Source organism: Mauremys reevesii, linkage group 22, assembly GCF_016161935.1.
Source record: "Mauremys reevesii isolate NIE-2019 linkage group 22, ASM1616193v1, whole genome shotgun sequence".
In the NCBI taxonomy this organism is placed as follows: Eukaryota; Metazoa; Chordata; order Testudines; family Geoemydidae; genus Mauremys; species Mauremys reevesii.
The window spans coordinates 1,603,699-1,618,282 of NC_052644.1; the positions used below are offsets into that span (position 1 = coordinate 1,603,699).

Sequence of the window (14,584 nt, forward strand, 5' to 3'; positions counted from 1 at the left end):
GGGTTTTCAGCCAGCGCTGCAACCAGGGAGTTGCAGCGCTGGTTGTGCCCTGCAAGTGTGGACGGGGTGTTAATTGCAGCGCTGGAAAGCCTCCACCAGCGCTGCAACTTGTAAGTGTAGCAGAGGCAGAGTGGGAGGGAGGGAGGGGGCGTCTGTACGGTATTTCCCCGCATTCAGGCTCCCGGCTGGAGCAGTAACCGCCCCGCAGCACTTGTACAGGATCGAGAGGAGCCCTTTGACAGTCTGGGCATTGGGCAGCGGGTGCCTTTAACACCCAGCCCCGGGAACCCGCCCCCTGCTCCGGGGCTGACTTGCGGCAGAACTGAAAACAGCCTCTGCCCCCCCCAGCCCCGACACCCCCAGATCTGGGAGCGCAGCAGGGGGCTCATCCCCAGGGGCCACTGGTCCCCCCCACCCCCTCCCTAAAGGGGGGGTTTGTCCCCGCACAGGGTCTGGCAGCGTCTCCCGGGCTTAACCGCGGCTCCCACCCCCACCCCGATTTTTCCCCTTCAGCCGCTACCTGCAGCAGCTTGAACCCCTCTGGCCAGTAAATTTCTGTCCCCCGCTCAGACCCTGGCAGCCCCCCCGCTGCAATTTGCCCCCCCCCGCCCGTGAGCCTTTTAAACGCCCGCAAAGAGCAGGCAGCAAATCGTGAGTAGCAGTGAGGGCAGAGAGAGGGCAGTGGCGACAGCGGAGGTGACTGCGCATGCTCAGTGCAGCCAAAGTAGCGACCCTGGAGCGGTGGGTGTTTCTGTCGGTACAAGTGGCTGGAAACTCCGAGCGCTCCGGGCGGCCTGGCGAGCGGGGCTGAAGTGAACAGGCTGCAATTCAATCGGGACAGAGGCAAAGTGCCCACGTGGGCAGGACCCATCAGGTGCACACGCCCAGTGGGCAACGGCTGCCTGGAAAGGGAGCCGGGGGCGAGTGGCTAAATCGGAGTGAACCGTGCGACGCTGGTGCAGGAAACGCGCCCATCAGCCCGGGCTGGATCGGCGGCAGCGCTGCGAGCGAGACCCGGGCAGCGATTCTCCCGCTGTGCTCGGCGCTGCTCAGCTGGGGATGAGCTGCCAGGCGGGTACCGCGCCGTGCCAAGCCCCCCCCGCCACACGCCTGGCTTCAGAGGGGGCCCGCGACATCCCGTCCCGCCGTGTCCAGAGCGCACCTGGCCGGGGCCGCCCGCTCCGCTTGGCAGCCGCTGGCACCAAGCCCGGGCCCTGCCCGCCTGAATCCCGCCCCTTTCCCTCCCGAAGAGCCTGGCGCCAGGGCACCCGAAAAGTCAGTCAGTGCCAGTGCAGACCCGGCTCCCCTGCGCCATGGAGCTCACCGCGGCCACGCTGCTTCTGCTGCTCCTCGGCCTCGCCTGCCTGGGCGTCTGCCTCCACGGGCCGGGCCGGCACAAGAGGGGGGGGGCTGCCCCCCGGCCCGCGCCCGCTGCCCCTGCTGGGGAACCTGCTGCAGCTCGATCCCAAGGACATGGCCAAATCTCTTCTCACGGTAGGGCGAGTTTGGGGGCTGCGTTGGAACGGACTGGGAATCCCTGCAGCGGGCGGGGAATTTCTGGCTCCCTGTTGTCACTAAGGGGGGGCAGGTCCCCGGCCCAGCTAGCAGAAGGGGGGAGAGCGCAGCTAGCGAAGCCTCAGATTTAATGTAGCCAGGACCTCATCCCGCAATGTTCACGCGCTGGGCTGCCTCGCTGACTTATGCACTTGTGCAAACACCAGCACTAGTACTGGGCACTCGGTCCCATCCCCGTGCAAACACCAGCACTAGTACTGGGCACTGAGCCCCGTCCCCGTGCAAACACCAGCACTAGTACTGGGCACTGAGCCCCGTCCCCGTGCAAACACCAGCACTAGTACTGGGCACTGAGCCCCGTCCCCGTGCAAACACCAGCACTAGTACTGGGCACTGAGCCCCGTCCCCGTGCAAACACCAGCACTAGTACTGGGCACTGAGCCCCGTCCCCGTGCAAACACCAGCACTAGTACTGGGCACTGAGCCCCGTCCCCGTGCAAACACCAGCACTAGTACTGGGCACTCGGCCCCATCCCCGTGCAAACACCAGCACTAGTACTGGGCACTCGGCCCCGTCCCCGTGCACACACCAGCACTAGTACTGGGCACTAGCCCCATCCCCGTGCAAACACCAGCACTAGTACTGGGCACTGAGCCCCGTCCCCGTGCAAACACCAGCACTAGTACTGGGCACTCGGCCCCATCCCCGTGCAAACACCAGCACTAGTACTGGGCACTCGGCCCCGTCCCCGTGCACACACCAGCACTAGTACTGGGCACTAGCCCCATCCCCGTGCAAACACCAGCACTAGTACTGGGCACTGAGCCCCGTCCCCGTGCAAACACCAGCACTAGTACTGGGCACTGAGCCCCGTCCCCGTGCACACACCAGCACTAGTACTGGGCACTGAGCCCCGTCCCCGTGCAAACACCAGCACTAGTACTGGGCACTCAGCCCCATCCCGGTGCACACACCAGCACTAGTACTGGGCACTGAGCCCCGTCCCCATGCAAACACCAGCACTAGTACTGGGCACTCAGCCCCATCCCGGTGCACACACCAGCACTAGTACTGGGCACTGAGCCCCGTCCCCGTGCAAACACCAGCACTAGTACTGGGCACTGAGCCCCTTCCCCGTGCACACACCAGCACTAGTACTAGGCACTGAGCCCCGTCCCCGTGCACACACCAGCACTAGTACTGGGCACTGAGCCCCGTCCCCGTGCACACACCAGCACTAGTACTGGGCACTGAGCCCCGTCCCCGTGCACACACCAGCACTAGTACTGGGCACTGAGCCCCGTCCCCGTGCAAACACCAGCACTAGTACTGGGCACTCACACACCCCCGTACAAACACCAGCACTAGTACTGGGCACTCATCTCTCCCCCGTACAAACACCAGCACTAGTACTGGGCACTCATCTCTCCCCCGTGCAAACACCAGCACTAGTACTGGGCACTCAGCCCCATCCCCGTGCAAACACCAGCACTAGTACTGGGCACTGAGCCCTGTCCCCGTGCAAACACCAGCACTAGTACTGGGCACTCAGCCCCATCCCCGTGCAAACACCAGCACTAGTACTGGGCACTCAGCCCCATCCCCGTGCAAACACCAGCACTAGTACTGGGCACTCAAAGCCCCCACCTCCCTTAGTGTGTGTCTGCCAGTAGGCCTTGGAGAGCCCAGTCCAGACTGGGGCCCCCTTGTCTTGGATGCTGCAGCTTCCCCTCAGGTGACACAAGGAATCAGTGACGGAGGTAGGAGAACCCAGGCGTCCTGGCACCTAGTCCTTGTTGTTCAAACTCACCCACTCCCCTCCCACCGCCAGGGATAGAACCCAGGAGTCCTGGCGCCCAGCCCCTCCCTGCAGCTACTGAAATGCAGGGTGGCTCTAATGAAGAATGTGGAGTATCCAGCTGCACCAGGCAGAGGCCGGACTAAAGTGAAAGATTCAGCGAGGCCCCATCGGGCGCAGCTCCCTGCTGATGCCCTGTTCATGCCCGTGCAGACACGGCCGGCTTTGAGGGGCGGGTTGGCCCAGCCTTAAACCCCGGCTGGACACGCACGGGGCAAGTGAATCTATGCAAAGTCCTGAGCCCCGGCCTCGCTGGATTTCGGATTTCGTCAGAACCGTGTCACAGGTCGGCATGTCCCATGAGCCCCCTGAGCAGCTCGAGTGTTAACAGCCACTTGGTCACATCCAGTCCGGACTCCTGGGTTCTCTCCCCAGCTTTGAGTAGGGAGTGAGTTTGAGTGGCTAGAGCAGGGAGTCAGGGTTCTCTCCCCGGCTCTGGGAGGGGAGTGGGGGCTGGTGGGTTAGAGCAGTGGGGGCTGAGAACCAGGACTCCTGGGTTCTCTCCCCGGCTCTGGGAGGGGAGGGTGGCTAGAGCAGGGGGAGCTGGGAACCAGACTCCTGGGTTCTCTCCCCGGCTCTGGGAGGGGAGTGGGGACTAGTGGCTGGAGCAAGATGGTGTGATTATGTTTGGTTCGAGGCCCCATATTCTGACCCCTGGGTCGCCCTGTGTTTGCAGCTAAGCGAGCGCTACGGGCCCGTCTACACCCTCCACCTGGGCCTCCAGCGAGTGGTGGTGCTGTGCGGCTACCAGGCGGTGAAGGAGGCCCTGGTGGACCAGGCCGAGGAGTTCAGCGGGCGCGGGGATCTGCCTGTGGTCTTCCGCTTCACCCAAGGGAACGGTAAGGACCCCCCCCCCCGCGGCCCCTTCCCGGCTTTCAGCCACTCAGCCCTTCTGCAGACACAGGGAAGTGGGGCAGGACCCACAGAGGGTCCGGCTGGCTTTGCGGCTTAGGCACTGGACTGGGAGCCAAGACACCTGGGTTCTCCAGTAACCTGCTGGATGACCCTTCCCCCAACTCCCGGCCAGTCATTTCCCCGCTCTCTGCCTCACTTTCCCCTCCCACCTTTGTCTGTTTAGATTGTAAGAAGCTTTGGTGGGATCTGGCCTCAATTCCCAGCTCTGCCACCGACCTCCTGCGCAACCGTGGGCAAGTGGCTGCATCTCACTGGGCCTCAGTTTGTGCACCTGTTAAATGGGGATAATCATTCATTCCCCCGCAGAGCACTTTAGAGCAAGTCAGTGTCACAGGCCATCTCTGGGGGACCTGGATTCCTAGTTTCCCTCAGTCCTGGGGTGTGTGTGTGTGTGTGAGGGAGAGACCCACTTAAGGGGCAGTGAGTGATAGTGGTTAGAGCAGGGGATTGGGAGCCAGGACTCCTGGGTTCTCTCCCAGCTCTGGGAGGGGAGTGGGGTCTAGTGGTTAGAGCAGGGGGCTGGGAGCCAGGACTCCTGGGTTCTCTCTCTGGCTCTGGGAGGGGAGTGGGGGCTGGTGGTTAGAGCAGGGGGGTGGGAGCCAGGACTCCTGGGTTCTCTCCCAGCTCTGGGAGGGGAGTGGGGGCAGGTCTTTTGGCAGCCGATGAGCGGGGCTGGGTTATCGTCAGTCGTTCCAAGCATGGGGCTGGCGTCGGTGTGGGGAGCCGGGCTCCCTGGTGCCCTCCCTTCACTGCTCTGTGCCCCCCGCCCCAGGCATCGCCCTGAGCAACGGGGAGAAGTGGAAAGTCCTGCGGAGATTCGCCCTGCAGACGCTGCGCAACTTCGGCATGGGCAGGCGGAGCCTGGAGGAGCGGATCCAGCAGGAGGCACGGTGCCTGGTGCAGGAACTCGCCCAAACGCAAGGTGGGGCGCCCGGGGGCCGTGCGCGGCCAGGCTGCAGATTCCCCCTGTGGCACCCGCCGCCCCCTGCCCCACAGCGCCCCCTGCTGCACCTGCCCCACAGCGCCCCCTGCTGCACCTGCCGCTCCCTGCCCCACAGCGCCCCCTGCTGCACCTGCCGCCCCCTGCCCCACAGCGCCCCCTGCTGCACCTGCCCCACAGCGCCCCCTGCTGCACCTGCCGCTCCCTGCCCCACAGCGCCCCCTGCTGCCCCGCCGCGCCCTGCCCCACAGCGCCCCTGCTGCCCCGCGCTCCCTGCCCCACAGCGCCTCCTGCTGCACCTGCCGCTCCCTGCCCCACAGCGCCCCTGCTGCTCCCGCGCCGCTCCCTGCCCCACAGTGCCCCTGCTGCCCCGCCGCTCCCTGCCCCACAGCGCCCCCTGCTGCCCCCGCGCCGCTCCCTGCCCCACAGCGCCTCCTGCTGCACCTGCCGCTCCCTGCCCCACAGCGCCCCTGCTGCTCCCGCGCCGCTCCCTGCCCCACAGTGCCCCTGCTGCCCCGCCACTCCCTGCCCCACAGCGCCCCTGCTGCCCCCGCCGCTCCCTGCCCCACAGCGCCCCTGCTGCCCCCGCCGCTCCCTGCCCCACAGCGCCACCTGCTGCACCTGCTGCTCCCTGCCCCACAGCGCCCCCTGCCGCTCCCTGCCCCCCCGCGTCCCCAGCCGCCCCTGCCCCACAGCACCCCCTGTGGCCCCTGCCGCGCCCTGCCCCACAGCACCCCCTAGTGCCCGGCTGGGGCACTGGGGTCAGCACTGAGAGAAGAGCGCGCCCCCCAGCACTGCACTGACACCAAGGGGAACCCCTGCCCCCTCTCCTGAGTCCCCCCCAGTTTCCCAGCCCAGCAATGACCGAGCCAGACTTCCCGCCGCTCACAGCCGGTTCCCTCCCCTCGCTAGCCGCGCCCTTCGACCCCACCTTCCTCATCAGCCGGGCCGTCTCCAACGTCATCTGCTCCGTCGTCTTCGGGGACCGGTTCGAGTACCAGGACGGGAGCTTCCTCACCTTGGTCGGCCTCATCAACCAGAACTTCCAGCTGCTCAGCTCCCCGTGGGGGCAGGTAGGTGCTGCTGGGGGGGGGGAGACTGCGTCTGGGGGGGGCTCCTTGCACCTGTGGGTGGGGTCCCCCCGTGATCTCCCCCAAGTGTCCCCCTGGGCGGACATGGAGAGCAAGTGGTCACCATCCCCTTGTTCCCTGCCCAGCCGTCTCTTCACTCGACCAAAGCCTCCGTCCGACAGGCGGGGCGATGCCCGCGTCCCCGGAGCGTGTGCCCACGGGTCGTTACGGCAACGGACCCACTCCCGTGCACGGTTCCTGTGGGTAACACGTTTGCACCCTGCCCGGCGCATCACGATAACGTGCCAGGCGTGGGCACAATTTGTTATGGTGGCCTGGCCTGCGCCCGCCCGCACTGCGTTGGTCGTTAAAGTAATGTGCAGACACTGCACTGCCTCCCTGTTCATTACGGTCATGCACGTGCAGAGTTCACTATGGTGTTACATGCCCAGAGCTCACCATGGTAATACATGCACACTGCTACTTCGTGCATTGTGGTAATGTGCACAGAGCTCAGCTCACCACAGTAATGCACGTGCTCTGCTGCCCTGTCCGTTACGGTAATGCACGTGCAGAGCTCACCACAGTAATGCACGCATAGCTCACGACGGTAATGCACGTGCACTGCTGCCCCGTGCGTTACGGTAACACGTGCACCGAGCTCACGCGCTGCCGTGGGGTGACCTGTGTCCCTTTCTCCAGCTGTACAACATCTTCCCCGGCCCCATGTCCTGCGTGCCGGGGCCTCACAACAGGATCTTTGAGAACTTCGAGCAGCTGCGGCTCTTTGTGCTGGAGCGGGTGAAGATGCACCAGGAATCCTTTGACCCCAACTGCCCCCGAGACTTCATCGACTGCTTCCTCCTCAAGATGGAGCAGGTGAACGGGCTGTGGGCGCGGGGCGGGGCGGGGGGCCGACTGACTCCTTTAAAACTGACTTGCATCCACGAAGTGGGTATTCATCCACGGCAGCTCATGCTCCAATTCGCCCGTTCGTCTGTCAGGTGCCACAGGACATGTTATCGCTTTTTACAGAGCCAGGCTAACACGCCTACCCCCCCGAGCCTCTAAAACTGCGTCTGCTTCAGTGTGTCGTAGTGGCTGGAGCACTGGCCCGAGCCCGAGGAGACCTGGGTTCGGTTCCTGGCTTGGCTACTGGGTGACTGGCCCATGCCTCGGTTTCCCCATCTGTGCAAAGGGGCTAATGGGCCTTCCTTTGCCTGGACACTGTGAGCTCTCTGGGGCAGGGACTGGCCCTTGTCTTGGCCCTGGTTTTGGTTGGAGGAGGGGATTCTGGGTGCCACAGGGATTCGTGGTCTTGTGTCCTTGTTGCTATGGGCCGGGTGCATCCTGTCCCCACTCAGCCTTCCCGGCTCCAGCCCGCACGACCAATTCCTTCCCCTTTAAAGTGGCTGTAGAAAGCCCCAGGACTCTCGCCCCAACCCTGCCCCTGCCGCTGAGCTGGGCTGGCCCTGCGCCCGCCGGAGCAGATTGGCTTTGTTAGAACGGACGGGCGCAGGGCCCGGCCTGCAGAGCCGCATGCCACGCAGGCCAGTGGCCCGTGACCAGCCCCGAATCGCTCCCCACACTTGTAGGGAGGGGAGTCTCCCTGGAGACCCTCCCTGCTCCATCACCAGCCATACTGGTTTCTGCCTTTGTTGCTGCTTGGAGATAATCTCCAGGGCCTCTTAATCTGTTGTGGGAGGCCGAGCTGTAACCCAAGCTCCGGTGAATCACGTTCTCACAGCCCTGCCCTCGACGCGGGCAGCGTTGCCAGAGAATCGCGGTTTGAGGGGAGCTCGGGAGCTCTTTGCAAACATTAACGGCTTAGTTCGCGTGACGCGCCAGCCTGGGAGGCAGGACAGTTTAGAGTGGGGGAAACTGAGGCATGGGAGGGACGGGGAAGTGACTTGCCCAAGGTCACTCAGCAGGTCAGGACTAGAACCCAGGAGTCCTGACTCTGTCCCCCTCCACCACTCGACCCCACTCCCCTCCCAGGGCTGGAGATAGACCCCAGGAGTCCTGAAGGCCAGCTTTGTGCTCTAACCACTAGTCCTCAGCCCCCGTGCTAACGAGACATGCACGCTGCCTCTGCTGAATATAGCAGAGGTCCTGACAGTCCGGTTTCCTGGCCCCCTGGCTGTCCAGAGCGGCTGTCACCAGCCGTGGGCTTTGAACCGGGGAGATACGGGGCTAAGAGCGTCTGGCTCCGTGCCCCCTCGCCCGGCAGCAGCAGTAGACCCAGAAACTGCATCCGTGGAGCAGCCACTAGGGGGAGACGGTGGGAGATACCCAAGCGCTGCGGGTTCGAATTCTGGCGATTCCCCTGCAGGAAAACCAGGACCCACTGAGCTACTTCCACACGGAGACCCTGGTGATGACCACGCACAACCTGTTCTTTGCGGGCACGGAGACCGTCAGCACCACCCTGCGCTACGGCTTCCTCCTCCTCATGAAGTACCCAGAGATCCAGGGTGAGCTGCGGGGCGGGGAGCTGAGATCGGGATCCAGCCACGGGTTAGATTTTAAAAGGCAGGTGTAGAAATCGCCAGCCGGGTCTCAGACGTCACCAGCTGCAGACCTAGCGTGTCCTTGCTGCCTGCGTGACCAGCCGGGATGTCAGGCTGCCCCACCCCACCAGAAACCGCTTCCCATCCCGCCTGTTTCTCCGCAGCCAAAGTCCACGCTGAGATCGACCAGGTGATCGGGCGGCACCGCAGCCCGTCGGCGGAGGACCGGAGCCGCATGCCCTACACCGACGCCGTGATCCACGAGGTGCAGCGCTTCAGCGACGTGATCCCCATGGGGGTCCCACACGCGGTGACCCGGGACACCCGCTTCAGGGGTTTCCTGCTTCCAGAGGTAACGGGATTTCCCTCCTCCCCGCGTTCGAGCAAGACAACACGTTTCTCCCCCCTGGGCTGGAACCTCCCCTCTTGTCAGCTCCCAAAGGATGTTCGGAGAGGGACAGACGGCTGGAACCATGGCTGGGTAGACTGGCAAATGGGTTGGATGGATGGATGGACGGATGGGTGGTGAGCGAGTGGCCAGAGAGGGGCGGTGTTGGGAGGGTAGATAGGACGGGTGGATAGATGGGTGGTGAGCGGGTGGCCAGAGAGGGGCGGTGTTGGGATGGTAGATAGGACGGGTGGATAGATGGGTGGTGAGCGGGTGGCTAGAGAGGGGCGGTGTTGGGAGGGTAGATAGGACGGGTGGATAGATGGGTGGTGAGCGGGTGGCTAGAGAGGGGCGGTGTTGGGAGGGTAGATAGGACGGGTGGATAGATGGGTGGTGAGCGGGTGGCCAGAGAGGGGCGGCGTTGGGAGGGTAGATAGGACGGGTGGATAGATGGGTGGTGAGCGGGTGGCCAGAGAGGGGCGGTGTTGGGATGGTAGATAGGACGGGTGGATAGATGGGTGGTGAGCGGGTGGCTAGAGAGGGGCGGTGTTGGGAGGGTAGATAGGACGGGTGGATAGATGGGTGGTGAGCGGGTGGCTAGAGAGGCGGTGTTGGGAGGGTAGATAGGACGGGTGGATAGATGGGTGGTGAGCGGGTGGCCAGAGAGGGGCGGCGTTGGGAGGGTAGATAGGACGGGTGGATAGATGGGTGGTGAGCGGGTGGCCAGAGAGGGGTGGCGTTGGGATGGGTAGATGGGTGGTGAGCGGGTGGCCAGAGAGGGCGGCGTTGGGATGGGTAGATAGGACCGGTGGATGGATGGGTGGTGAGCGGGTGGCCAGAGAGGTGGCGTTGGGAGGGTAGATAGGACCGGTGGATTGATGGGTGGTGAGCGGGTGGCCAGAGAGGGGTGGTGTTGGGAGGGTAGATAGGATGGGTGGATAGATGGGTGGTGAGCGGGTGGCCAGAGAGGGGTGGCGTTGGGATGGGTAGATAGGACGGGTGGATAGATGGGTGGTGAGCGGGTGGCCAGAGAGAGGGGTGGCGTTGGGAGGGTAGATAGGACGGGTGGATAGATGGGTGGTGAGCGGGTGGCCAGAGAGGGGCGGCGTTGGGATGGGTAGATGGGTGGTGAGCGGGTGGCCAGAGAGGGGTGGTGTTGGGAGGGTAGATAGGACGGGTGGATAGATGGGTGGTGAGCGGGTGGCCAGAGAGGGGTGGCGTTGGGAAGGGTAGATGGGTGGTGAGCGGGTGGCCAGAGAGGGGCGGCGTTGGGATGGGTAGATCGTAGGGGTGGAAAAATGGGTGGTGAGCGGTTGCCCAGAGAGGCGGTGTTGGGAGGGTAGCACGGACGGGTGGATCGATGGGTGGTGCGCGGGTGGCCAGAGAGGGGCGGTGTTGGGCGGGTAGATAGGACGGGTGGATAGATGGGTGGTGAGCGGGTGACCAGAGAGGGGAGGCGTTGGGAGGGTAGATAGGACGGGTGGATAGATGGGTGGTGAGCGGGTGGCCAGAGAGGGGTGGCGTTGGGAGGGTAGATAGGATGGGTGGATAGATGGGTGGTGAGCGGGTGGCCAGAGAGGGGTGGTGTGGGGAGGGTAGATAGGACGGGTGGATAGATGGGTGGTGAGCGGGTGGGTAGATGGGTGGTGAGCGGGTGGCCCGAGAGGGGCGGTGTTGGGATGGGTAGATGGGTGGTGAGCGGGTGGCCAGAGAGGGGTGGTGTTGGGAGGGTAGATAGGACGGGTGGATAGATGGGTGGTGAGCGGGTGGCCAGAGAGGGGCGGTGTTGGGAGGGTAGATAGGGACGGGTGGATGGATGGGTGGTGAGCGGGTGGCCAGAGAGGGGTGGCGTTGGGAGGGTAGATAGGACGGGTGGATAGATGGGTGGTGAGCGGGTGGCCAGAGAGGGGTGGCGTTGGGATGGGTAGATAGGATGGGTGGATAGATGGGTGGTGAGCGGGTGGCCAGAGAGGGGTGGCGTTGGGAGGGTAGATAGGATGGGTGGATAGATGGGTGGTGAGCGGGTGGCCAGAGAGGGGTGGCGTTGGGAAGGGTAGATGGGTGGTGAGCGGGTGGCCAGAGAGGGGTGGCGTTGGGATGGGTAGATAGGACGGGTGGATAGATAGGTGGTTGCAAAGGCTGAAGGACGCGTCAGTAGAGGGGTAGCCGGACGAGAGACGGACAGACAGATGGATGGACGGGGTGGAAGGACAGAAAATGATCCAGATGGCTAGAGGGTGGATCGTTGGCTAAGTGGACAGACAGGCTGAGGAGGACGGACGGACAGACAAGACGGACGGATGGCGGCACCGGTGCCAGCCAGAAGAACGAGTCAATGGATGGGCAGACAGGCAGATGTGTGGCTACACCGGTGAGTGGGTGGAGAAGCCAGATGGAGGGAGAATCCCAGACCCAGAAGGCTGAGACAATTTGTCTAAGCCCCGGCCGAGAGGCAGGATTTGGCGGCTCTAAACCAGCCGAGACAGACTCTCTCCACCCGTGCCTGGGCAGAGATGGATGGACGGTCAAGCTGGATAGGATGGGTGGATGGACAGACAGAGAGAGGGATGGATTAACAGCTAGATGGACATAAAGCTGGATGGCTAAGCAGGGGATGGATGGAGAGGCAGATGGAGGGACGGAGGGATGGATGGACAGAGGGAGAGCTGGCTGGCTAAGCAGGGGACGGAGGGACGGACGGAGGCAGAGCTGGCTGGACGCAGAGATCCTCTGGATGGACGCGCTGGAGCTGTGTCTGTTCCCCTGCCCAGGGCACCAACGTGCTCCCGCTGCTGTTCTCTGTGCACAAGGACCCCACCCAGTTCAAAGACCCGGCCACATTCGACCCGGCCCATTTCCTGGACCCGAGCGGAGGCTTCCGGAAGCAGGACGCCTTCATGGCCTTCTCCACGGGTACGTGTGGCCGGGCCGGGCCGGGGCCGCGGAGCGGGAGGGGACAGGCTGAGTCGCCCCTAACGCGGCTGCTCCAGCCCCGGCCTGGGAGGATGCCACGGCCTGGAGCAGCCCCGAGCTCAGCTGCAGTAACTCAGCCTGGCCCCACGGCCTGGGGGACGCTGCGAGGAGGGATCTGGCCCCTCTGTGTCGCTGTGGGGCAGAAATGACCCCGGAGAGTCCAGGGGCCTCCCCAGTGGAAGGGGCCAGCCCCAGCCCCAGCCACCGAGCCAAGGCAGAGCCCCGGGAACGGCCGGACGGGGCCTCCTGGGGGCGAAGCGGGGGTGGGGCCAGGCCAGGCACAGCCTCCCCCAGCCTAGGATCCCCACTGCCCAGGGTGCTGGGGCTGTTCTCTGCCCCCTGGGACCCATAGGGGGCGGACGGGGGCCGTGGCCGGAGCGCCCTGCGCTGGGGCTGTTCTCTGCCCCCTGGGACCCATAGGGGGCGGACTGGGGCCGTGGCCGGAGCGCCCTGCGCTGGGGCTGTTCTCTGCCCCCTGGGACCCTTAGGGGGCGGACTGGGGCCGTGGCCGGAGCGCACGGCGCTGGGGCTGTTCTCTGCCCCCTGGGACCCATAGGGGGCGGACTGGGGCCGTGGCCGGAGCGCCCTGCGCTGGGGCTGTTCTCTGCCCCCTGGGACCCATAGGGGGCGGACTGGGGCCGTGGCCGGAGCGCCCTGCGCTGGGGCTGTTCTCTGCCCCCTGGGACCCATAGGGGGCGGACTGGGGCCGTGGCCGGAGCGCCCTGCGCTGGGGCTGTTCTCTGCCCCCTGGGACCCTTAGGGGGCGGACTGGGGCCATGGCCGGAGCGCACTGCGCTGGGGCTGTTCTCTGCCCCCTGGGACCCATAGGGGGCGGACTGGGGCCGTGGCCGGAGCGCCCTGCGCTGGGGCTGTTCTCTGCCCCCTGGGACCCATAGGGGGCGGACTGGGGCCGTGGCCGGAGCGCACAGCGCTGGGGCTGTTCTCTGCCCCCTGGGACCCATAGGGGGCGGACTGGGGCCGTGGCCGGAGCGCCCGGCGCTGGGGCTGTTCTCTGCCCCCTGGGACCCTTAGGGGGCGGACTGGGGCCGTGGCCGGAGCGCACTGCGCTGGGGCTGTTCTCTGCCCCCTCAGGGCCCAGAACGGGGACGGAGCATGAGCTAGAGCAGCCCCCAGGCTGCTGTACCTGACACTGGGGGCCGGTCCCCAGGATACAGGGAACAGGAAAGGGTCTGAAAGGCGCCTGAGCCCCAAGTGCAGGGAGAGGGAAACCGAGACTTGGGGCGTGATGGACCCTGAAACGCCCCTGCCCCCCGCGCACGGCCCGGACGTCACCGTGTTCCTTTCCCCCAGGGAAGCGGATCTGCCTGGGCGAGGGCCTGGCCCGCATGGAGCTCTTCCTCTTCTTCACCTCCACCCTGCAGCGCTTCACCCTCACGCCCCTCGCCCGCCCGCAGGACCTCGACGTCTCGCCCCTGGTGAGCGGCCTGGGGAACGTGCCGCACCCCTACGAGTTCCGGGCCGTCCCTCGCTGAGCGAGCCGCTGCCCATCCCGCCTCCGCTGCCCTTCCCAGCCTCGTGTGCTGCAGCCTTTGCACGCCTGAGACGAGCTCGCAGGCCTCGTCGCTTGCAGTGTCTGGTCAGCACAACTGCCGGGTCTCCTGCGCTCGAGATCTTACCGCGCTGCCTGGCGGGCTGCTCTCTTTAACGTCCCGAGCGCCAGATTCGTGAGCTTAGTTCAGGTTTTCATTACAATCAACTACAAATAAAAATGGTCCAGCTCTGGGGGTGATAGAGAAACGTTTAGAAACTTGACTCGAGTAAAGAAACCAGAAGCAAATAAAACGAACCCAAATCTCAGCCAATCCCATGATTTTTTTCACTCCTGATCTGTTGAGCGCTCGGGGCTGGCCGGGTTGCTGTTGTTAATGGGACTGGGCACTGGTGGGGCAGAGCTGGCAAAGCTGCCACCAGTTCTGCTGTTTGCATTTTGAGCGCAGAGAAAAGCTGCAACAACCATCAGAGGGTTGGAAAATTGCCTTGCTGGGTGAGGCTTACGGATCTCGGTCTGTTTAGTTCATCGGGGTCTCGCCCGCAGTTTCTCAATCCATTCACCAGGCCTAACGGGCCCGTGAAGCTAGAGCAGAGCGGCAGAACCAATTCCTGGAAGTTAAAGCCAGACAAATTCCCATTAGACATAAGGCAGAAATTTAAGGCACCCCACTCCCTGGGGAAGTGGTGGATTCTCCTCCATTGACAACTTTTAAATCGAGAGGGGATGTTTCTCTGCACGATCTGCTCCAGGAATTATTGTGGGGCCGTTCTCTGACTGGATCACTTCATTAGACACAACTTAGTGGGCTCTGTAAAGGTCAAATTAACTGATTGTAACAGTCATTATTGGCCTTAAAATCTCTGAATCCCAGTTTTCCTGGGACAATCCCTGTTTCCACAGG

The 14,584-nt window shown here is 64.3% G+C and overlaps 1 protein-coding gene across 1 annotated transcript; it reads left to right on the forward strand.

Moving 5' to 3' along the window:
* The first annotated feature begins 1,195 nt into the window (after positions 1-1,195).
* On the forward strand, positions 1,196-13,988 carry LOC120388417 (cytochrome P450 2F3-like). Its single transcript, XM_039510231.1, is given in 10 exon segments — positions 1,196-1,403; positions 1,405-1,494; positions 4,051-4,213; positions 5,062-5,211; positions 6,142-6,302; positions 7,002-7,178; positions 8,632-8,773; positions 8,974-9,161; positions 11,969-12,110; positions 13,482-13,988. Coding segments are annotated over 10 exon segments (1,485 nt in total). The 5' UTR covers positions 1,196-1,313; the 3' UTR covers positions 13,664-13,988.
* The last annotated feature ends 596 nt before the right edge of the window (positions 13,989-14,584 follow it).